The sequence below is a fragment of the Thunnus thynnus genome, chromosome 21 (assembly GCF_963924715.1).
Source record: "Thunnus thynnus chromosome 21, fThuThy2.1, whole genome shotgun sequence".
In the NCBI taxonomy this organism is placed as follows: Eukaryota; Metazoa; Chordata; class Actinopteri; order Scombriformes; family Scombridae; genus Thunnus; species Thunnus thynnus.
In genome coordinates, this window is record NC_089537.1 from 20,443,834 (window position 1) to 20,466,723 (window position 22,890).

Sequence of the window (22,890 nt, forward strand, 5' to 3'; positions counted from 1 at the left end):
GTCTATGCAAATCGTCGGATAGATGCGGAACAGAGGAGAGCACAGCGGGCATAGAGGAGGCTGACGACAGTTGCCCTTCATCACTTTTAGCACAATTTTATACAGTCGCGGGCCTGCCGTCCTATTTTATCGAAGTGGACTGGGATATATATACTGAAACGCTGTGAAAATGGCGCAGCCAGACAGCAAGAAGATTTTCTTTGAGAACCTGTCGGGAGCGGGGAAAGCCATCGCAGTGCTGACGAGTGGAGGGGATGCTCAAGGTAAAGAGTGGAGGGACAGTTTGTCAGATATGTATCAGTGTATCAGTGTGGACAGGCCCGCAGAGGGCGAGAATGATGCTGTACTCTTACTGAAGTGACTAGGCTTTCATTTGTGTGGACATGAAGCATTGCGCAGCGGCTAAATACACAACAGTACAGCAATGAAGTTTCTTTCAATTGGTTCAGGAAGCCAGTTAGCCTGCTAACATGACATACGTATATCCTGCTAACCCGCTAACAGCAGCATCCTCCGTCGCTGATTTGGTGGCTTTGTTGTCGCTGTGCAGATGACAGCAGGGCTGCCAAGGTCGAGACATCCCGCGTGTTGCTACTCACGAGACAGAAATTATTAGTGCATCATGACTGACTAGTTTGTGTCAGCACTAAATTAACTATCTCTATGACTCACTTACAGGCCACTGCAATGCGGGTTGTTCTGGTCTACGTGTAACATTAGATAAGCCCAGCGACAAAAAGGCGTCGACAAGGAAGATAGAAGCTGTAAAATAGCATTCGTGACATTAGCATTTTCACTGAGAGGATTTTGAGATCACGTTAGCAGCCATAGCGTGGGTAGTGTGGTGGTATGTCTGTATCCTGTGTACGTGATGAACTGCATACATCCACTGCGTCACAGGGGAAACCCTGATCATGTGCTCAGTTTGACTCAAACATGTCTTTTTACACACCTGCTGCGATGTAAAGCGCTGTACATGTTAAGAGCTTATAAGTACTAATAGTTTAGCAAAGAGAATATCAATATGGCTTTTCAAACCCAGCCCTGATCATATCTAAGGCAGTTATTACATGAGGAATTTTGAGATGTTTTCATGATAATACGATTTCACTAGACCAACTGACTATTAAGCAAATCACACAAGGGTTTTATATTATTGTTACATATTGAAACATTGAAGAGTTAATACTTAATTTATTTTTGAATGGTGGTTTCAAAATGGTGGTTTGAATGGTGGTTTCTGGTTTCTGGTTAATCATACAATCATTATGTAATCACACAAGCTTCATTAATTCCATCATGACTGGTTACTCTTTAGTAAAAAAGCAATGATGTGTTGTATATCAGCCTTTGTGGCACCAGTTATGATACTGGTAAACCTTTTTATTTATAACCTTTAACAATGGCATATCTGTTTAAACATGGGAGACCCTGTTTCACTTCCCAGGTCAAGTACGTTGGGCTCCTCTTTCATCTACTGTGGCTTGGATTGTGGTTTTTTTGCATGTTGCTTTGGGCACAAGCGTCTGCCAAATGAATACATGTAAATACAAGAAATATCATAGAGTCTAATTGGGCTGTGTTAGTGCAGAGAATGGTGTAGTTCATGTACCAGTCACATCACAAGTCAACCTGTAAATGTTTAGCTTACATTCTTTACTTCCTGCTCTTCTCTGTCAACAAGAAGCAGCACTACAGTTTCTGCATGTTGATCGCTGGCCAAGTTACCCATAGTTCTCCTCTGCTCAGGAGAAATTAATCAATCTTTGGTTTTAGAGAGAGAATTCACCGCTAGAGCCCCAACACACACACACACACACACACACACACACACACACACAATAAAAGCATTTAGTTGGCCCCTGAGCAAACTTCAGCCATTGAGGCTGTGGCATGCATGACAGGAGCTGAACATCGATGTCAGAGGGCATTGTGTAGCCTTGGCTTAGTCCTTTCACTCACTCTGCAGAACAAAGTGTCAGGCATGCAGAATGAGAAGGTCAAAATTAATGATAGGCGACTTTGATAAAGACTTCTAAACCTCTACAAGAAAAATGAAGGATACATGTCCTTGATTATTTTTTAATTCAGTCTCGGATTCCTCTGTCATCCCTGAATGTGATTAAACCAGGCTGTTCTTTTGAACATAGTTACATAACCAGACAGTGGGCTGTTATATGTATGTAATGTATGGTGAACATTTGATCTCTTTCTGGTGGTTATTGGTGCTTTCAAGTCACACTGGAAACAGACTTATATCTGAAGGGGTTTTACCTCCCAGTATAGTTTACCTTTGAAGTTTTCACTGTCCTCGGATTTCTCTCTTCCTTTCATTACCATCTTCTCTGCTGCCCCAGTGGCCTAAACCTTTGTGTTGCTTAGTAACGGCAATGCTTGGCTGCCATTAGACTTGTAGTGTTTGCCAGTTTGTGCAGAGAGAGGAAATTCAGTCCTTTCTTCTATTGTTTATATCTTCCCCCACTCAGCCAAGTTCCTATCAGCCTGTTGTGGGTAAAGCACTGTCTGTTATCATCGCTGTCAGTGTGTAAGCTAACCCGCTATTGACATTCAAGTCACAGAGAAATGTCTTTTTGGATAGTGAGTTCTCTTAGACTAACCACAGAGTAAGTGAGAGGCTGTAGGAGGAGCAGAGAAACCTTTTGACCAAAAATGGCAGTGTGCTGTGGTGAGAAAAAAAAACGTGGCCCCAGATGAAGATAGACACCATAAACGCAGATAGCTTGCGCTGAATCACACACACATATACATGTTGTGCCACATAAATATTAAAGTTTTATAGCTAAAGTTCTTATGAAATAGATATCCATGCCTGAACTTTGGAATAGACGTGCAAATCAAGATTTTACAATGATTTGCGGCAGTGGAAATTCCATGTGTTCTTCCTCTCTACAGCTGATTTATTAACCCTGCTCATCACAGCACGCTTTATTGAAATTATGCAGAATTTTACAGTCTTTTCTCAAGTTTTTTTACTCTAGCTAAATCTTTTGTGTTTTTTTTTCCAGGGATGAATGCTGCAGTACGTGCTGTGGTTCGAATGGGGTTGTATGTGGGAGCAAAAGTTTATTTCATTCATGAGGTGAGTCTTACCACCAGCCTCTCAATGTGGCCTGAAGTATTTGGCTGGCGATTTTTGACAGTATGTTTTTCTTATTGTCAACAAAGTTGAATTGATCCTACTAACTATTGTGTGTGTATCCAAAGCCTGATATATATTTTATTCCTCTGTGCCTCCACTGTTGTCCAGAAACTTAAAAACACATCAGTGAGTCACACTTTTGCGCTCGGCAACATGTTCCTTCCCTCTGGACACTGCGGTTATGGTAGTTTGTTTAGAAATGGCTCCAATGACTAATAAGAGTGATTGCAGCCTCAGGAGAGAAGTTCCTTGTGTGGTAGACGCCACTGCGCAGGTGCGTGGTTTTTTTACAGAGTTTACAGAGAAGAGATTCCTTGTACTACATTATACTTTTCTCAAAGAACTTCAGCACAAAGTCTGCACAGGAAATTTGTTCACAATAAGAACAATCTAGAAAATCGGCAGCCTTATCCTTTAATGTAGGATTAAAATGTACTCTTCCCTGCTGTAGTTTGCAGTTTTTTTACTTACTATAGTGGGCCTGAAGTCAGAAAACACTCCTTTTAGCCAAATCATCTCTACAGTAATCACTCATAGTGATGCATCAATACAAGATGCTGGGTCAAATACTGACCTTATTAAGTGGATTGGGTGTTAGCTATGAAGTGATGGGTCCTCAGTAAATGCACTTTGTCAATGTTTTTGTAAAAATTCTGTGGTTCAGTTACAGTTACTTAGTCATGATGGGCTGCAGACTTTTTAGTGCCACAACAATCTCTGCCTACATTTAACTTATATAAAGATGATTTCAATGAATCCCAGTTAGGTATACAGATGATGATACATTTAGGAAAAAGAGAGCACTAGAATCGGATTAGTTCTTGGCGCTGGCAGATCATAAGTTAGGGTGCTGGAATCAGGATGGAAAAGTGGGATCGGTGCTTCCATAATAACTCAAACATGTGCTTTATCCACCATGTTTCATACCTTTCATGCACAACATGTTCAAAGTAAAACATAGAATTGCTTAAATCTTATTTATCTGTGAGCACAGCATAGATATAAGAAGCGTTGGCATCAGTGACAAATGTGCAAAATTAATGTTAGTACTTCAATAAGGGCTGTCTGCACACTTGGCTGTATGTTCTCATGTAGCAGATGTTATGGGAGCTTTGGCAGAGGCCGTGCTCTGCTTGCTCATCCTGTGCTGATCCCAGCACATCTGTGTGTGCGGTGGTCCTACTCGCTGAGTGTTGTTGTTACATAACTGACTTGAGGCCTTAGCAGATGTCCTGTATGAAACTCTCCTCCCACTCAGGTACCACAGTGTTCTGAGTGTGTATGCTCGAACACACTGTATGCAGGACACTATATGAGAATGGATGTATTTAGCACCAATCATATCACAGTCATGTTTGTAATGTACTGTGGTGTTGATTAGCTTAATATATTTATTTCAGCGATGATGACCTGCTGATGCAGTTGAACATCAATCCAAGTGTTTGATGTTTGGAAAGTTCTGGTGTTGATTTACTAAAAATCTGATTCTTGTTTTTTTATTTGTTTATCAGGGATATCAGGGTATGGTGGACGGTGGGGAGAACATAAGAGAAGCCTCATGGGAAAGTGTCTCCAGCATGCTACAAGTGGTGAGTAATTACCACTGGCAGAATACATTTAATGCATTTACTACTGGGTGCTAGAAATGGTTGCTCTCTCGTCTGTAGATTTCTGTTTGACTGTTAAACTTTATAGAATAAAGATACAATTATTATCATAGTTTACAAACGGAAACAGCAGACATCAAGAAGGTTAGTATTGGTTAACAGAGAGCTTGCCATAAAAGAAAGAACATGCAAGTCATGTAGTAAAAGATAAGGCTGTTTTTGTGGTTAGACAGGTCATCGTCTAATCATCATCATCATCCCAGCAGCAGCAGCAGCAGCTGTGTGTATTGTATGCAAGACGCTGAACCTCATACTGCACCAAGAACACATAACTGAGTTAGAACTTAACTTGAGATCAGAACAGAATCTGTTTTATTGCCAAGTATGCAGCATACGAAGAATGTGTCTTGGCGTTTCCTCGCACAAACACAACACAGAGGAGTAAAAATAGAACAAAAGTAAGGTAATATATATCATGAAATAAACCAACAAATATGAAAATTAATTAAACATTTAAAATCTATTTACAGAATGGAATAGTAATAGTTTTGAAATGGGATGATATGAAATATTGACTGTACAAAAGGAAATATGGACTGTGCTGTGGACAAAGAAATGAAGTGTATGAAATATATGAAGGTAATGAGCAAAAATGAAATGTGACGTGCAATAAACAATTCAATTATGTAGTCAAAAGAAAAAGAGTCTGACTTAAGCTGTAGAAATTTTCACACTGTAAATTTGCCCTGTCCTCATTAGGGTGGGACTGTTATTGGCAGCGCCCGCTGCAAAGAGTTTCGCACTCATGAGGGACGCCTGAAGGCCGCTCACAACCTGGTGCAGCATGGCATCACAAACTTGTGTGTGATTGGTGGAGATGGCAGCCTGACAGGAGCCAACCTCTTCAGGGAGGAATGGAGCGGGCTGTTGGGGGAGCTGGTGGAACAAGGTAGTTGATGTGCTCTTATACGAGTGGAAATAAACCCAGATGCTCTGCCTTTTCCACACTTGAAGTGGAGTTGCTAAACAGCATTTTACCATCTGTCTCTTACAGTGAAGAACTGTTGAGGATTTTCCCTTAGCTCAGCAGTTTCCATGACTCATAGAAGTGCTGCTTGTCCTGCTCTATTACAACATCAAGCTGCAAGCGTAGCCTGCCTGAATTACTGTAGAAATACCCTGGAAAACACAGAAGATGCACTGACAATCTGATCCTTTCAGGTCTGATTGAAGCCGATGCTGTTCAGAAGTACTCGGCCCTTCACATCGTCGGGATGGTTGGCTCCATCGATAACGACTTCTGCGGAACTGACATGACAATCGGTACTGACTCTGCTTTGCACAGAATCATCGAGGTGGTGGACGCAATTATGACAACCGCACAGAGGTGAGGAGATGCTGGAAGTCCATCCTGAAGTGCCAAATAAAGGATGAATGATGCAAGTCTTAAACTAATACTTTGTATTTACTATGACAGAGCATCCCATTGTTTTAGCATGAAAACAGCAGAATAAACATGCTTATCTGTGAAAAATGTATGTTTATTTAAAGTCATACAACACTGAAAATGTCAGTTTATTTGAGAAATATAAACATATTAATGTCTGACTGCAGCATTGAGCTCAAATGAGCAAATGGAAATGTTGATTATGTAACACAGTAATGATATTGCAGAGGAATACGCTGGCTTCATAGTGCAGACCAACCGCATCGCCATGTTTTCAGCTCCTTTCAGCATCATCTTTCAAACGTCTGCTCTGGCCTACATCACTTGAGTGCTGTATTACTAAAATGCACTGCCATGTCACATTTTCTCTTCTTATCTTTCAGCCACCAGAGGACATTTGTGTTGGAGGTCATGGGCAGACACTGCGGGTAAGATTTGATAATGCGTTTGATAAACTTAATAGTGGATCCACAAACAATTCAGACAGCAGACGCAGGAACTGTTATCACCTCTGTTTATATACACAGTGTTCTGTCTGTGTGTATTATCCTAGCTACCTGGCCTTGGTTAGCGCCCTGGCTTGCGGGGCAGACTGGGTTTTGATCCCCGAGATGCCCCCAGAGGACGGCTGGGAGGATAAGATGTGTCAAAAACTGTCTGCGGTAACACAATCTTATTTGTTCCCCACAGTAAACCCAGTGAACCATATTGAACCAGCCTCTATGCTGTATAATGTTTCCCAGTCATATCGTGTTCTGCACAACTTTTCTGTGTTTCTATACGGAGAGAATCCTGACTTTTTTTTTTTATCAGAGAGGATTAATGTGAAGATGTTTTTTTTCAACTGTCAGTCATCTGATGTTTTACTGTGTTTTATCTGCTTTGGAAACGTGCTATTGTTCTATGATTCAGACCCGTTCCAGGGGCACAAGGCTGAACATAATCATAGTTGCAGAGGGAGCCATTGACAGGCATGGGAAGCCTATAACCTCTAGTATTGTCAAGGATGTGAGTACCTGAGTGCAAAGAAAGGGGAAGCCAGAAGCATGGAGGCCCGACTGGTGGAAGTCAGTCTTCTGAGCCAAAGTTTTTTTTTTAAGCATATTTGCCATGACAACTGGCATCATAATACAGTGATGAAAAGCCACAAAGTAGGCAGGATATTGCTGATTTCAAAACTGTAATGACACTTCCGCTTCCTTAATGAAAGACTCTTAAAGTTCTGGGCTCCCGAGCTGTCCTCACCGTCCGGCCCCTGTGCTTCTGAAAGCCCACGTCACAGCCACAGTCTCAGTTTTTCTGTCATGCTTTTTCTCCCACCACCCCTCCTTGTAGAACCGAGCAGGGATGAAAAGGCTGAATATCATAATTGTAGCCGAAGGGGCGATTGATCGTAACAACAAACCCATTACCACTGACTTTATTAAGAATGTGAGTAAAGTGTGGCAAGTTCAACTGTTTGAGCTCCAGCTTCGACTTTATGACCTCTACTACTGTACTGCTGCCCTGGTGTGGCTTTGACTCTGTTGCTGTATTTCTGGAATGCTCTATCAGACACACTCTATAGATTGGTAAGGCCGCTTTCACCACCAAAACTACTACTACTACTACTACTGCTTTAAGACCAGATACCCCCCCCCCCACTAAACCATCAAATCCCATTTATACACAACTACCTTATCTATATTTCTATGGAATATATTTTATGTTTCACTTTCTCACAGCAAATTTGCTCATGGAGTTAATCAGAGTATGTCATGACCCTGCACTTACTGTTCTTGATTGAAAAGCAAATGTGAAGCTTTTTGTTTTTTCTTGTACAGTACCTGAGTATCTGTTTAATTCAGCACCTCCTGCTTGGGATCTTCTGTGATGTTCAGTATAAGCTAAGAGCTCCCCGCTTAACATGACATGAAAAATTAGAATGGCTTGCTTGTGCTTTGCTGTTTCCCCTTCTCTTCAGCTTTTCTATTGTGTTCTGTACATGTGGTCATGTATGTTTGCATCAGTCATTTTACAGTTAAATGTGTGATTTTTTTTTTTTTACTGTTTTTATATTGAGAATACGGTAGTTACAATGTCATGTCTGCTAAGACTTGTACATTTCATCCTTTCAGCTTGTTGTTAAATGCTTGGGTTTCGACACACGGGTGACAATCCTGGGTCACGTGCAGAGAGGAGGGACCCCTTCTGCTTTTGACCGCATCCTGGTATGTCCTACACTTCAGTTAAATGCAACAATACAGTTGAACTGGATGTAGACTGATTTCAGAAGTCGGAACATTGTCTGTCCTTACAGTTTACACGCTCAACCTTTTACTCATTGTAGCATTTATAATATACATGTTCACACATTTAACCTAATGTTAACATTTGTGTTGAACTCTATTTAGGTATATGGTAGGCGTTGTCCAGTTGTCTAGAGCATTTCCTGTGTAATCCCGTGTGTGTCTGAGGAGAAGTGGCTCCAGTTTTACGTTAAGCCAATTAACAGATTACAGTTCAGCACGTGAAGCACTGCATCAAAAACAGTGAGAAAGAATCTCTCTGTGTTTGCTACAAACCAAACAAACCTGAAGCAGAGGAGAGTTAAGTCTATTGAAAAAGCCAAATCTTGGCCCTAGTGTGAAAATGTGTTGGTAAATAGATAAGGAGTATACAGGAGAAACAAATGAGGTTGTGATAGCGATGATGACTCAGTGTTATCTATGTGTGTGTACGTGTGTTTATACAGGCCAGTCGTATGGGTGTGGAGGCCGTCTTGGCACTGCTGGAGACCACAGCCAACACCCCAGCTTGTGTGGTCTCTCTGTGCGGAAACCAATCGGTGCGCCTGCCTCTGATGGAGTGTGTACAGATGGTAGGTACTGGACTGGGCTGGAAACAGGCCAAGACTGCCACATAGTCACACAGATAACACACACATGCAAACACACATACACACACACACGCACGCAGATATTTACAAATGTATAGAGGCTGAGGAGAGAGAAACTGCAAAGAGTATGCCAACACAAACGCTCAGAAATGACACAGAGTCAATGTGAACGTGTCGGAGGAGCTTAAGTGGTGATGACAAACAGTGCAGCCCATTGGGCCTGGAGTGGCACTAATGTTCACATGAGAGTCGTATTGTTTGAGAGGCAGTTGTGTCTGGTTAATGATTATCTGAAGCATTTGGCAGCAGGGTTGGCGATGACTGCCTGCAGGATGGTGATGTAATAGCCATTCATTTCCATGGAAACACACAAAGCAGCTTTGTTGTTGCACTCTCTGTATGCTGGTTGGAGTTTGATAGTTTTCTGATATTTTCAGTATTTGTAAAGTGGTTCAAAGAGGACAGGCGATTATTATTACAGGTCAAAACTAATCACTTATCAGTTATTTTTTGGCCTGATCCAGATTTTGTCATGTTTACTATTGTATTGTTCTCTGTGATATTTAGACTTTGAACATGCAGCAGTTGTTACTCTCATAATAGACACGTCAAAGATGAACACCTGCAGATCTTACCTGATATAAATTAAACAACTCGCTGCTGCTTTTCTACACTGAGGAAATAACAGTGAATGAAATGATATTGAATTCAAACACGCCACTCTTTTCCTCAGACTCAAGAGGTCCAGAAGGCCATGGACGAGAAAAGGTTTGAGGAGGCAGTTAAGCTCCGGGGCAGGTATGACTGACGGCCCGCTGGGACCAAATCCAATATACCAAAGACATGGCAGAAGTTTGACGTTGCTTCCTGTAGACAGGTGTAGTAGGGAAAGTGGATCACAGTGCTAGTTTAGAACACCACCAGGTTTATTTATACTCAGGCTACAGTCAACAATCATTCTGAATGAATAAAAGTGAGACAGAATTATTACTTTGTATATAATTAATAAATTGTGGAGCTTTTTAAAAAAAAATTTTAACATGCAACCCCTTAATTTTTGACTCTATGTGGTGTGTTTTCATGTACCATATAAAAATATGTGCCATATATTTGTTTGAATGTACTGACTGTCCTCAATGTTTCATCACAGGAGTTTTGAAAACAACCTGAAGACGTACAAACTGTTGGCTCATCGTAAACCAGAGTCCGAACTGCCAACCGTAAGTCACCTCACAGCATGTTGACATACCTCTCGAACTTTGACAGTGAAGGCAGCTTTGTCAACTAAAACACACCCAAAACATACAAACATACACACACACACACACACACACACACACACACACACCACAGACCCAAAGCAGAGATGTTTGTTTTTTTTACACATACAGTAGCGATTTCCAACAAATCTGGAATGCAGGACGGTTTTAGAGAGGACCTGAATTAGCCTCCCAAAGCCACTGAGATGTTTAATATTTTATTGCTCTGTCCTAAGTATCTGCCTACAGACACTGACTCAGCTACCGCAGTCATGTGCTGCTGCTATTTTCAGAGGTATCTTTGGCAAAACAAGGCTCACTCACAGAGTAAATTGTTCCGTACAAGAGTGATTGGGCCAAACTGCCAAACCGATTATTATTGTTGTTATTGTGGGAATCAGGTACATTATAGCATGTTGACTTCTGGTCATGCTGGTCAGATTTGGTATCAGTTGTTTCCTGCTGGTAAGTGGGGAAAAATAGGGTGACTTGTAATTATGGGAAGCAGTTAATAATAAACAATTTTACCTGCTTGCTGTGTTACTTATATTTGCTGTGAGGCCTATCATTACAGACACCGATAGGCTTCGTATGAGGCCCAGGTGGCTCGGTGTTGGTCTGTTGTGCAGCGATATTAAATGACACCTGGTTCCCCACTGAGGGATGACTTGTTCAACCCTGCCAGGAGCTGCTGCAGCTCCAAACGAGGCAGCTCAGACCGAAGATCAGTGAAGTGTAGCAGCAGCATGACAGACTCCATGCTGTGGTGCTCGCCTCAGGGTTTGGCTCACCCTGCATTTGTGGTAATGACCACTGTAGACCCAGCGTGTAGCTGAGGGCAGACCAGAAACCATTTATTGATTGATTCTGCAGAGCTTTATCAGCTGTCCTCCAACAACTACAACATACTGTTTGTATTTGGTGTGATGATGAAGCAGTTCCAGTCATATTTCATGTCAGATTTGCTTGTGATGTTATTTAATTTGTTGCTATGTATTTTATGCCCTCAGAGCAACTTCAACGTGGCGGTGTTGAATGTGGGTGCCCCTGCAGCAGGCATGAATGCTGCTGTCCGCTCAGCCGTCAGGGTGGGCATTTCAGAGGGACACAAGATGTTTGCTGTCAGTGACGGGTTTGAGGGATTCTACAAAGGACAGGTGGGTACTATAGCACTGATATACTAGTACTGTACTACTGCATGGCATTTATGTTATCACAATCTTCCAGGGAGGTCACCACAGTAAAGAGATTCCATGTTATAATTGAAAACTATTCATCTAATAATTATCCCTAATAGCTTAAAATGCAGTGGAAGTATTGCTATCATGTTTTAATCGATAATTCAAATAGAATTGGCTTAGCTTGATGAGAGTCAGACAGTACACAATGACTGTTAGCTCCCTGACTGAAGAATAATCATGCAAACCCGGGGGATAATCTGTCCAGATTAATGTAAACCAATTTCCCACCCTGACTCTCCCTCCTCTGCCCTCCTCAGCCAAAGCTTATGCAGTGCCATAACAAACCAATAGAGGGCAGCAGACTGTAGTATACAGACGGTAAAACACAGTCGTGCAATGATGAATTAGTCAATAGGATGATTCTCATCCAATCTAACTCTGGAGGGAGTCTTGAGTTTTGGCTGAAGGGTAAAAGCAGACGAGAGTCTGATGGAGTCTGTTAGTGAAGTGAAACCCTGCACGCTGTTTGACTGCAGTGTAATCTGAGAAATGTGTGTTTTTCTGTTCCATGACTGGTAAAACGGGTTTCACACTCCTCTCTCATATCCTCGACTGACCTTTTTTCCCCCATGTGAAACCTTAATTCCCCTCAGTCCAGAGCTGGCTCATTCAAAGAACAGCACAATGAACAACCCGGCCATTTATCTTCATCGAAATGTCTGCACTATCACTGGTTAGTTAAACATCCTGTGTGTGTGCCCTGGCCAACTGAAATCAGGCTGCGCTAACTGACCCTAAGAAGATTAGACCAGCGGGAGTAATAGATTTCTGTACTTCAGTGCTGTGGGACTTTCTGCTACACACTTCTGTGTTTTCACTGGTCCACTTCCTCCCCCTTATGTCCAGAGAGTGTGTCCAGAAAATTAACTCTTGTCTTAACAGTCTCTGCACTGAGCCCTCAGGGAGACGTGTCAGATAATACAGAGCTGCGCTAATACACATACAAGAAGGCTAGAAGCTTGTCATTTAGTTTGATTCAGACTGCAACAACCAGACATTGATACTGGAAGAAAAAAGTCACAGAAACAGTATTTCACTGTTATTTTGCAAAATGTGACAGGGTGCTTCAATAAAACATGATTGCATGTGTTGCTGATGTCTTTCCCTCAGATTAAGGAGATTAAATGGGCTGATGTTGGAGGATGGACGGGACAGGGTGGATCTCTGCTGGGAACTAAAAGGTAAAATCATGATTGGTTGTGTTTGATGGATACGTTTCTTTAACATTAAAGCTTGTATCTGCAAAGTTTTACAAATTTCAATTGTGCAGTATTGGTGTAGCAACACAGATATCATTACTGCTGTAGGCTTTTCTCCACTCTGTTTTGTTTTTTTTTTAACAAATAATGATTTTGTCATCTCTTCCTCAGAACACTTCCTGCCAAGCATGTTGACAAAATTGCTGAGCAGATGCGAAAGCACAACATAAATGCTCTGCTAGTTATCGGTGGATTTGAGGTATGTTTCAAACTCTTTTGTCTCTGTAAGCTAAATCTAATTTTGTTAATGAAGCTACATTCTCATCTTTGATTTTGTCCATAAGCTTATTAGCTCTTGGGTTTTTGAAAGTTCATGGCCGTGGTGCTAATGTTATATTTCATATTTATCATATTATGAGAATAATGACATGATATATTTTTGCTCATTTAAAGATGACAAAGTATATGTTTAAGTATAATTATAATGTCAGTTAAGTGTAATGTTGATCATTTCCATCAGCCCATTTCCCATGGTTCCTTACATAGTCATGTACATAATCATGCTTCATTTCTCTGCCAAAAACAGCATGAATTGTAGCAAAAAGTTGGTTTATTGTTGATTTTTCAGTGCTTTAAATATGCTATAAGATAGAAAGTATTCTTGATTTTAAGCAATTAAATTATTGAACCAACATTGATAATATATAAAAAATATCACTGAATTTGTTTTGATTGGAAACAGAATACCTGCTTTTCTCCAACCATTTCACGCTATCCCATTTAGATGCTCACCAGCTTTAATTTTCCTGTGATGTATGCAAGTAAATGAGTGTCATGTGTATGTACGGATGTAATGTGAAGTGTATGTGGAGTTGTACCTGTCTGTTTCGCTGCTGTCCGTTGTGATAGACCTGGCTCCTCCCCTTGGCACCCTCCACTTTTGTCTTTCCCTCCCTTGTGGCAAGTAGCACCACTCAACCAAACCCACCTACCAAAGCTCCTACCGTACAGACACTAAAGCCCTTGGCTCTGCCCTGCAGGCCTTGCTGTCACTGCTGGAATTGTTAACGGCGCGCGGGAAATATGACGAGTTCTGTGTGCCCATGGTCATGGTCCCAGCCACTGTCTCCAACAATGTGCCGGGCTCAGACCTCAGCATTGGCGCTGACACGGCTCTGAACGCCATCACTACTGTAAGTGATGGGACTGGCAAGCAGAAATAGTTGATACCAGCAGCACACAGACAAAATATAAAACACACACACACACGCACGCAATCAAACACACACTCAAGACATTGTTTGAAGAAGGGAGAAATCGCTCACTCGGTCATTTTACCAGTCACTCAGTGGATGATTTGGAATATATTCCTGTGAACACGGCATCTGTCAGCCACATCTGGACGAAAAGCTTCACTAAAACATTAGAAATTCAACCAGACAGACAAATAAATCATGTCTGTACTACAAGGCATGACTGGGTAATGTAAAGCAAAGTCACAGAGTAGCGTCCCTCCCTTCCCTGTCAGGTAAGTAAGAGAGCAACAACATGGAGGCATGCTGTGAGGTGCACAAGTGTCGTGTCTGCCTGCCTGCCTTTCTTTCTGACTATGTGCGTGTTTGTGTGTCCTCCTACATGGCTAACATCAAGATGAGTAGTTAACAGCATGCAGGTTTTGACGTTGTTGTGTAGTTAGCTCGCACATAGCGCTACAGAACACAAACTAGCAGCCGACATACATTCATGTAGAATGTGTATCTGCATGAAATGATCAAAAAGCTTAAATACTAACTTTTTATAACATCACACACATTTGACAGTGTACAAAAACATATTGGAAAAATAATACAGCATGTTCTTTATGGCTAAAGCTTGATTATAATATGAAAAGAATAGAAAAGCATCTGAGCCTGAATCTTGGCTTGGCCACCATCTTCATTTCCTCCTCCCCTTCCTGACTGTGCAGACTCGATCGGTGCTTGTCCTGCCTGCATATGATTCCCACAGCAGACATGGCCGTCATATAGTTTCTGATGGCTCCTCACGTTTTGGTCCAATGCAGTATCAGTGCATTGAGCTGCTGACGCTCGCAAACACACAGAGCTGTGTGCCATCTCTTCCTTTCTGTTTTCACCTTTCCTACCTACCTCCATCTTTGTCTGTTCTTGTCTGTCTTTCTTCCAGTCTGTTCTTTCTGTACCATCACTTTCCTTTCACCTTGTCGTTCCTTTACTGGTCTACCACTCTTTCACTGTCCTCTCCTCCTTCCATTCTCTTCATTTTCTTCTCCACGTCTTTCACACTTCTTTCCTCCTGTCCTGTCTGCCAAAGGGAAGCCATAGCTGCTATCACACGGAAAGAGCCGGAATGGCAGGATGCACTCTAGCAAACTGAGAGAGATTTGTGTCTCTCTCAACGGCTGGCCTAACGCGTTTTCCCCCAATACTGCCGCTTCAGGCGTATGAGTGTCTGCTGCAGCTGTTTGAGGCTCGCGCTACCTATGAGGAGTTTTGCATCCCGATGTGTATGCTGCCTGCCACCATAAGTAACAATGTACCGGGCACTGATCTAAGTATCGGGGCAGACACGGCCCTCAATGCCATCGTGGAGGTAAGGCAGTCGAACCGCCGCCGGCACAGCTTTGACCGCTTTTTTTGCAAACAGGATGAAAATGACATGATGGTTCAGTGCTAATACTCAACAAACTGTCAGGCTTTAAAAGCAGATGTTAAGTAAAGAGTCACATGAGAATTAGCTGCAACACTGTAGATTTTGGTAGCCATTACCCTGACCTTAACCTAACTTTAACTTAAAGCTTATGACTGTGTTTCTAACATTAACTTTTAGGCCTAAGATTAACTTTAACTAACACTGGATATCTGTAAAATTTTAAGTGGCACTCCAGCAAGTTTACATACAAACTATCTGTTAAAAACCTTTGTCCAAAGCTTGAAACAATAACCCTGATGATGTCATTATCTAGGGTTATCTTGGCTTGGACTTGCAACTTAAAACCTCTTTACATTTTAAAAAGAAAGTCTGCACTACAAACTGAAGCTGTGGGGTTTGACAGAAGTAGGCATTTAGAAGGCAGGAAGGGTCTAACAAAAGATGCTATCAAAGTTGCATTATGGGAAATGTAGGATTCAGCATTTTTTGGAGCTATTATACATATCTATGAATATATATATATATATATATATATATATATATATATATATATATTAGTGATTAAAAGTTGGCATATCTCGACCTCTGCTTCAGTTTTGATCACTCTTTCTTTAACCTGTCTCTTGGGAGCCCTCTGACTTTATGAAAGTGCAATACCAAATTGCTGGAATGCCCCTTTAATACTGTTGCAGCATCTGAAACTCTGTACACTCTTTACTGACATCAAAGTCACCTGATAGGTCACTGATTATCAGCATTGGACTTTCAAAATACAGTTTTACCTCCAGCTCAAGCAGAAAAGATAGATCTGTTCATTGAATAGAACTGTAAGCATGTGTATTACATTTAAACTGTAAATGATACTGTGTGTCAAGTTTACCGTTTGATGTGCTCTCTCATCCTTATACAGGACTCCAGTCTAACTGGTGAAAGCAGCATTTTAGCCTGAATCTGCCTGAGTTGTTTAAAGTTGACTGTTGTGCAGTTTGAGAAATAATAAGCATGCTGGCCTTGTTGTTGTATTACTATGTGGAATGTATTACTTTAACAGTATGACCTCTAATCATCACACTTCTAATCTTGCGTGATTTCTTGACACTTTGATGTGTTTAACATGACAGACATTTAACTGGAGACAGCTGAAACACACACACATACTTAAATAATAATTCTCTTCTACTAGTGACTTAACATATACTGACATAGTGAGTTTATGCATGTGTCAGACTTGCGACCGCATCAAGCAGTCGGCCAGTGGGACAAAGAGACGCGTGTTCATCATTGAGACCATGGGGGGCTACTGCGGCTACCTGGCCAGTGTAGGAGGTCTGGCTGCTGGAGCCGACGCCGCCTACATCTATGAGGAGCCATTTGACATCAGAGACCTGCAGGTGACACAGCATCTCTTTATAACATCCACTTCATCCACTAGAGGGCGTTCAGGCATGATTGTGAGACAGCCTCGACACCGCCATCTACTGGCCAGCATTACTCACTTTCACTATTTGGTCCCCACAGGCCAATGTTGAACATTTGACGGAGAAAATGAAGACGAGCATTCAAAGAGGACTGGTGCTCAGGTAACCAAACGACTGCTTATTAAATCACCCCTAGTCCCAACAGTCACAGTGCATTTAAAGGCCACATTCCTTGATAGAAAGCCAACAGCTCAGCCAAAAACAACTGAGTCAGAACAGACCAGACACACAGCTGATAAACTGCTGCTGCTGATATCTGAAGGAGCATTTATGATCCAGTATCTCCAGCTGACAGTATTTAATTTTAATCAGCTTGTATAGTAAACAGATCCACACGTCTTCAGTTCAACAGCTGATATTTCGCAGCGCTGCTCTCGTTTTGATGTCACCGAAACACGAACCCAGTGAGAAAAGAGGCTGATAATACAGTAGACGTAGACGTGAACTCGGCGAAACTAACTGTTCTGTTTCATCACACGTGAAAGGAACGAGAACTGTAATGAAAACTACACCACAGACTTCATCTACCAGCTGTATACTGAAGAAGGAAAGGGGGTGTTTGACTGCAGGAAGAATGTGCTGGGACACATGCAGCAGGTAGGCACGGCCACACTGGATACCAGACTAAACACATACAAGTATACTTTTCTGTGGAAGCGTCAGTGGTAACAATCCTCCAAAAGAAGGCTTTAATAAACTATTGTCTATATTTGTATATTTGGAAACTGCACTTTTGTAATTACTTAGCTCTATTCTACACGGAGGGCTTTGTTGTGTTTTGTCTTTGTGTCTCTTGAGATTAGTACAGATAAAACTGGATCAAACAAAAACACTGATGATCCCCAAGGGGAAATTGGTTTGTGTCTGCAGCATGTAATGTGATACAGAAAATACAATAAAAAGAATGCAGATTTTGGAGATATTGAGTTCAACAACTGCAACAAATAAATATATTTAAATATGGAAAATAGAAAAAAAAAAGAAGTTTGGTGGGTGTCTTAGACTTTTGATGAATATTTACTTTTATCATTGTTTCCTGTTTCTCTACTGTGATCAAACAATGGAAGTCACATCTTTAAAATGTGAAAAAGACGTGAAAAAAATAACATGAAATCAAAGAATATGATGCTAATGAAGGAAAACACACCAAAAAAAAAATTAAGTAAGTATCATCCTCCTGTTTTATTGTTCTAATTCCTTTGAAAGGGAGGTGCACCGTCTCCGTTTGACCGTAACTTCGGGACCAAAATCTCCGCCAAGGCCATGCAATGGATTTCTAAAAAGCTGGTGGAGACGTTCAGACAAGGTAGGGTTAAATTTCTCCTTCTGTGCCAGTGAAATGACCCGTGGTAGTCGACCCTCCCTCCCCACAGAGACGCAGCCGTTGTGAAGCAGACCTTTACCCAGACCTGTCATGGAGTCACTCTGTTTGACATTTTGATGTATTTTTTTATCCTCTCAAAAGGAAATTATTTATCGATCATTTACATCCATCAGTGTAACAATTTAACGAGCGGTTTCCTTGAATGTACTTTACAGATTACACTAGCAAGCTGTGAGTGGTGTGTGATACTTTTTTTGAACAACAGTGGTCTTAAAACCACACTGCATGTATAAAGGCTACATTTAAAGTTAAAACTCCTCTTTGTTTTTTTATGTCTATTTCACATATACACGGATGACATAAGATGAAGGTAAATCTTATTTTTTTTCATGCTGGCTCCATGACCATCTTTATATTTAGCTCCATATTTAGCTCCTGCCTGTCATTTCCACTGTTTTGCCATGTCTCCTAGAAGCACACAGCCTGTCCAGGCACTCGTGGCTTATACCTTTTTAGTCTGACAATTTATCAGTAGGCACCATGCTGCACTACTTCCAGTTCACAAGTCAACTGAAATTGTTGGATTGGAAATGTTAGAGCATGGTCTTAGTGAATAAATCGCACATTGCTTTTTTCCCTGCTTTGCCCCAACACTCCCTTGTGTGTTCATGTCGCTTGAGTTGCTTTTTAGTAGTGACGGTTTTCTCCATCGTAGTCTTCCTGTAGAACCATATAAGACAATGTTACACACCATCATCAAGAAGACAAAGTCATCATCACGCTATCACACAACAACCTGCCCAACCCCACTGCCAGATGTCTGTTTCTATGCTCCTATACGTTTGCAAGCAGAAGCGAGTCCAGCTCTTGTTTCCAGCTCTGATTGCTACGCTGTTTTCCTGCAGGCCGAGTGTTCGCTAACACCGAGGATAGCTGTTGTTTGCTGGGGATGCGCCGCAGGGCTCTGGTCTTCCAGCCAGTTGTACAACTCAAGGAGGACACAGACTTTGTGTACGTATCGCGTGTAATTTGAATTTTTAAATAAGATTGCTCATAAAACACTGTATGTAATCCACATTCATGCGGTGCACATTATGATCGTTATGAATGATCTCTGTGTGTGGGTCACAGCAGCAGATAATAATGATGATATCATTAAGAATAAGCCAGGCAGTGAATCTTAAGATAATTAAATAAATAATAAACAAATAAATAATCCTACTGGCAATTTAACATTCTTTTTTTTTCTAACTGCTCTCCATGTTAATGCTGGCTCACAGCCTGCTGTGCTGCCAAAAACAAGACGACTGAGTGAAAATATGATGCAAATTGTTCTTATATTTATGTTAGAGCTGAAACCATTAATTGATCAACATAAAGAAAAAGCTCATTTTTCTGCAATAATAGCAAACATTCCCTAAATCCAGCTGCTCACTTGTGAGGATTCGCTGTTATTCTTTGTCTTATATGATTGTAAATTTGGGTTGTTGATCAATTTAAACAAGACATTTAAAGACATCAGCTTGGGCTTCAGGAAATTATAACAGATGTTTTGCAGTTTACTGATTTTTAATTGCTTAAATGAAAAAATAGTTTTATTTTAGCATTCAGTCATTTCTGTCTTGTGATCCAGTGTTGTATCCAGATAGGAACTGAGCTTTTCACTGTTCCCCAGTTATTAAAAAACATTTGTGCCACATGTTAGAATGAAACATTTTGGTTGTGACTGTGTGATAACCATAAAACCATAATTCTACGGTTTTTCCCGTCTGTCTGCAGTCACAGGATCCCCAAGGAGCAGTGGTGGTTGAAGCTGCGTCCTCTGATGAAGATCCTCGCCAAGTACAAGACCAGCTACGACGTCTCTGACTCCGGTCAGCTGGAGCACGTCGTACGCATCCGGCCCAAAGAGTCGGACGCCTCAGTAGCCATGTGAAGGCCCCCCCCCCCCCCCCCCCGTTGTACGGTGGCCCGCAAAGTCCAGTCCGTGTGTAAGACTGAAGGTCTGTCTGTGAGGCATCGCTCCATGTGTTGTAAAAGATCTCCAATAACAACATGAACAGCCGTCTCTGTTTGGCCACATAAAGTGTTCAATTCTGTCTTTGTCACCACCTTTACTGCCACTCCTCTCTGTTTCGTCTTGACAAACTTATGAACTGTAATCTAGCCTCTGCAGTGCTCCTAATATCCAACACACACATACTGTACTCTCTCTCACACACACACACACATAAACACACACACACACACACACACAGCTGTCCTGCCATGCATCTGTGTGTCTTCGTTGCCCTGGATGTTTAGTGTCATAGTTGTTTTTAAATTGCACTGTCTCTGTCTCCAGTTGCTTAGGCAGGCTCTGAGTGCAGAGCCGCGCGCGTGGACAGAATAGACACTGTATCTGCTGTAAAAAACCAGTGTGTGTATCTGCCTAGAACCAGTGGGAGGTTCAGCATATTTATGTGAGACTGATGCAATACAGTTCTACTGCTGCGAGCCGAGAGAACTGCGTGCCGTGCTTTACACTGAAACTAATATTTATCTTTTTAACATTGTTTATTATTTTTGCTTGTAAACACGGATATATTATTAACTGTAGGCACTGCTGCACTTAGTGGCTCTCTGTCATATTGCACCAACATGTTAGACATGTAAGAGACTAATGTTTCCATCAGAATAAAAATCAAGACTTGAGAAGTGTACCCTATTGACTAGTGTCGCTGGATTTTATTTATTTATTTACTGATTTCACCCCATGACATCCACTTTTCCACGTTATTCCCTTGAAGTAGCTTTAAAGCTGTAAAAATCACCTTATTCCATGTTTTTATGGCTTCATCATTATATCTTATGGGAATATTCTACGTCATGTGCATCATTTGTGGCATTGAGTAGAGAAACACATACTGTAAAGGCAACAAATATTAACTTCCATACTGTAAATCTGCATAATTTTAATCAGTTTAAAGCTAAAGAAGAAAACAGTATCCTGTTCTTCCAGTATATCAGATTCTGACCATCTCAGATTGTGAAAAATAATTTCTAATATGTTTAACTTTTCACTAAATCCTAAAAAATGGACTGAATATACTGCAACATCCTCTTAGTTGAGAGAAAACCTAACAGCACCTCTGCTAGTCCACCACTTATTTCAAACAAGATCCAACGAAAAGCCTCTCTGATGCTTCTGCACTGACGCTGCTGGTGATTTCATGTTTTGCCTGACAGCCAGCAGGTGGCGGCAGAGCACTGCCTCATCCTCTGTGTCCGGGTTCATCGGGTCCACTATGACACGGATTCCCTCCATCAGTCGCTGTCCAGTTCTGCTCTTGACAATTTCAGTGAACGGTGGCTTATTACTAAAGCAGATTAGCTGTGTGAGGCCTTATGTGTGCTGCCACAATTAGGAATTAATCTTATCGTTTGAAAGAAAATTTCAATTTCCCATGGGTGTATTAATTGTGTATACATGTAATTGGGCTGCTTTTTCCTTCCTAAATGGACCTTTTTTCCCTTCTTAACTGCCAGTAATTACATGCATATACGGCCCGGCTGAGGCCATTGCTTAGCGACAGTGCAGTGACGTGAAATGTAATTTGAAGAAAAAGCTACCTGAATCACCTTTACTCCCCACAGACCCTCCTAGAATAATTATCATCCTTAACTTAAACCAGTGTGGTTAATTCACACCCACGCCTCTGCACTGCACAAAAAGATGCCTCGTCTCCCATCGCTATAATTTCCTCAGACCCCGATGGACACATGGTTCACTGTGGAGGCATTTTCATGTTGCTGGCTACTTCTCTCTGAGCATGAAATTAGTAAATCCAATAATTTAGGTTGATTTAAGAATGCAAGGGGAGACTGTGGGGTCATATGCACATAGGTAATCAATACTAATTACCATTTCATCCCCCCACCCCCCACAACCCTACCTCTCTCTCACACACACACACTTTCTTTTCTTCTGGAATCTGATCTCATCGGACTGATTAAAGGTTGCAAATGAAGGGTCCTCACTCTCTGATTCTCATCAAAGGCCCACCACACGCTCAGTAACTTTGTCTTCATTTAATTCTACATTGTCTTCAGACAAGGCCCCAATTATAAGCTCGCAGTGAATCTCCAAAATAGCCCGTGCACATTGACCTTTTTAGATTAAAAGCACATTCTCTGTCTGCCATACAGTCCAATTTTACTACTATTGAACCGCAGTGGTTGGAATTTCTAGTGGTGCAATGCTAAAATAAATCACTATAAAGGTATTGTGATAACAATAGCAATGAGATCTAATAAATCCTAGCTGGCTGAGATTGAAAAAGCTTTTTTTTTTCTTCCTCCAGATGAATCACATACATGACATTTAGAATGAATATGTATGAATAAATAAATTCATGCAAAAAAAAAAAAAAAACACTAATTGAGTACATGATACATTCCTGGAGAGACCGCAGAATGAAAAAAAGCACAGCAGAACAGCAGAAGTTATAGATTTTAGATATACTGCAGTCCCTATTGGCTGCATTGAAAGCGTTGCTGCTGCTGGCTGCCAAATAAAGGAGTGAATCACAGGACCTGTTTCCAGACATTGGATAAGGGATTTGATCCACCTCGCGCACATGAGAGA

General features: G+C 41.3%; 2 protein-coding genes across 6 annotated transcripts in view; one reads left to right on the forward strand and one right to left on the reverse strand.

Annotated features, from left to right (window-relative positions):
* Window positions 1-22,890, reverse strand: part of adarb2 (adenosine deaminase RNA specific B2 (inactive)) — a 376,810-nt gene that overhangs the window by 296,055 nt on the left and 57,865 nt on the right. The window lies entirely within an intron of this gene.
* pfkpa (phosphofructokinase, platelet a) lies at window positions 22-20,970 on the forward strand. 5 transcript variants are annotated; one of them, XM_067578793.1, is made up of 23 exons: window positions 22-263; window positions 3,027-3,100; window positions 4,672-4,749; window positions 5,527-5,716; window positions 5,989-6,154; window positions 6,598-6,642; window positions 6,768-6,876; window positions 7,550-7,645; window positions 8,332-8,424; window positions 8,949-9,074; window positions 9,826-9,890; window positions 10,243-10,312; window positions 11,362-11,508; window positions 12,703-12,773; window positions 12,963-13,050; window positions 13,832-13,984; window positions 15,249-15,401; window positions 16,688-16,852; window positions 16,980-17,041; window positions 17,425-17,536; window positions 18,146-18,245; window positions 19,169-19,274; window positions 20,043-20,970. In XM_067578793.1, exons 1-23 carry the CDS (start codon window positions 170-172, stop codon window positions 20,197-20,199), a joined length of 2,520 nt encoding a protein of 839 aa, XP_067434894.1. In that variant the 5' UTR covers window positions 22-169; the 3' UTR covers window positions 20,200-20,970. The 5 variants fall into 5 exon arrangements, with proteins under 5 accessions (XP_067434894.1, XP_067434893.1, XP_067434892.1 ...); XM_067578792.1 differs by lacking the exons at window positions 7,550-7,645; window positions 15,249-15,401 and adding an exon at window positions 7,127-7,222; XM_067578791.1 differs by lacking the exons at window positions 7,550-7,645; window positions 13,832-13,984 and adding an exon at window positions 7,127-7,222.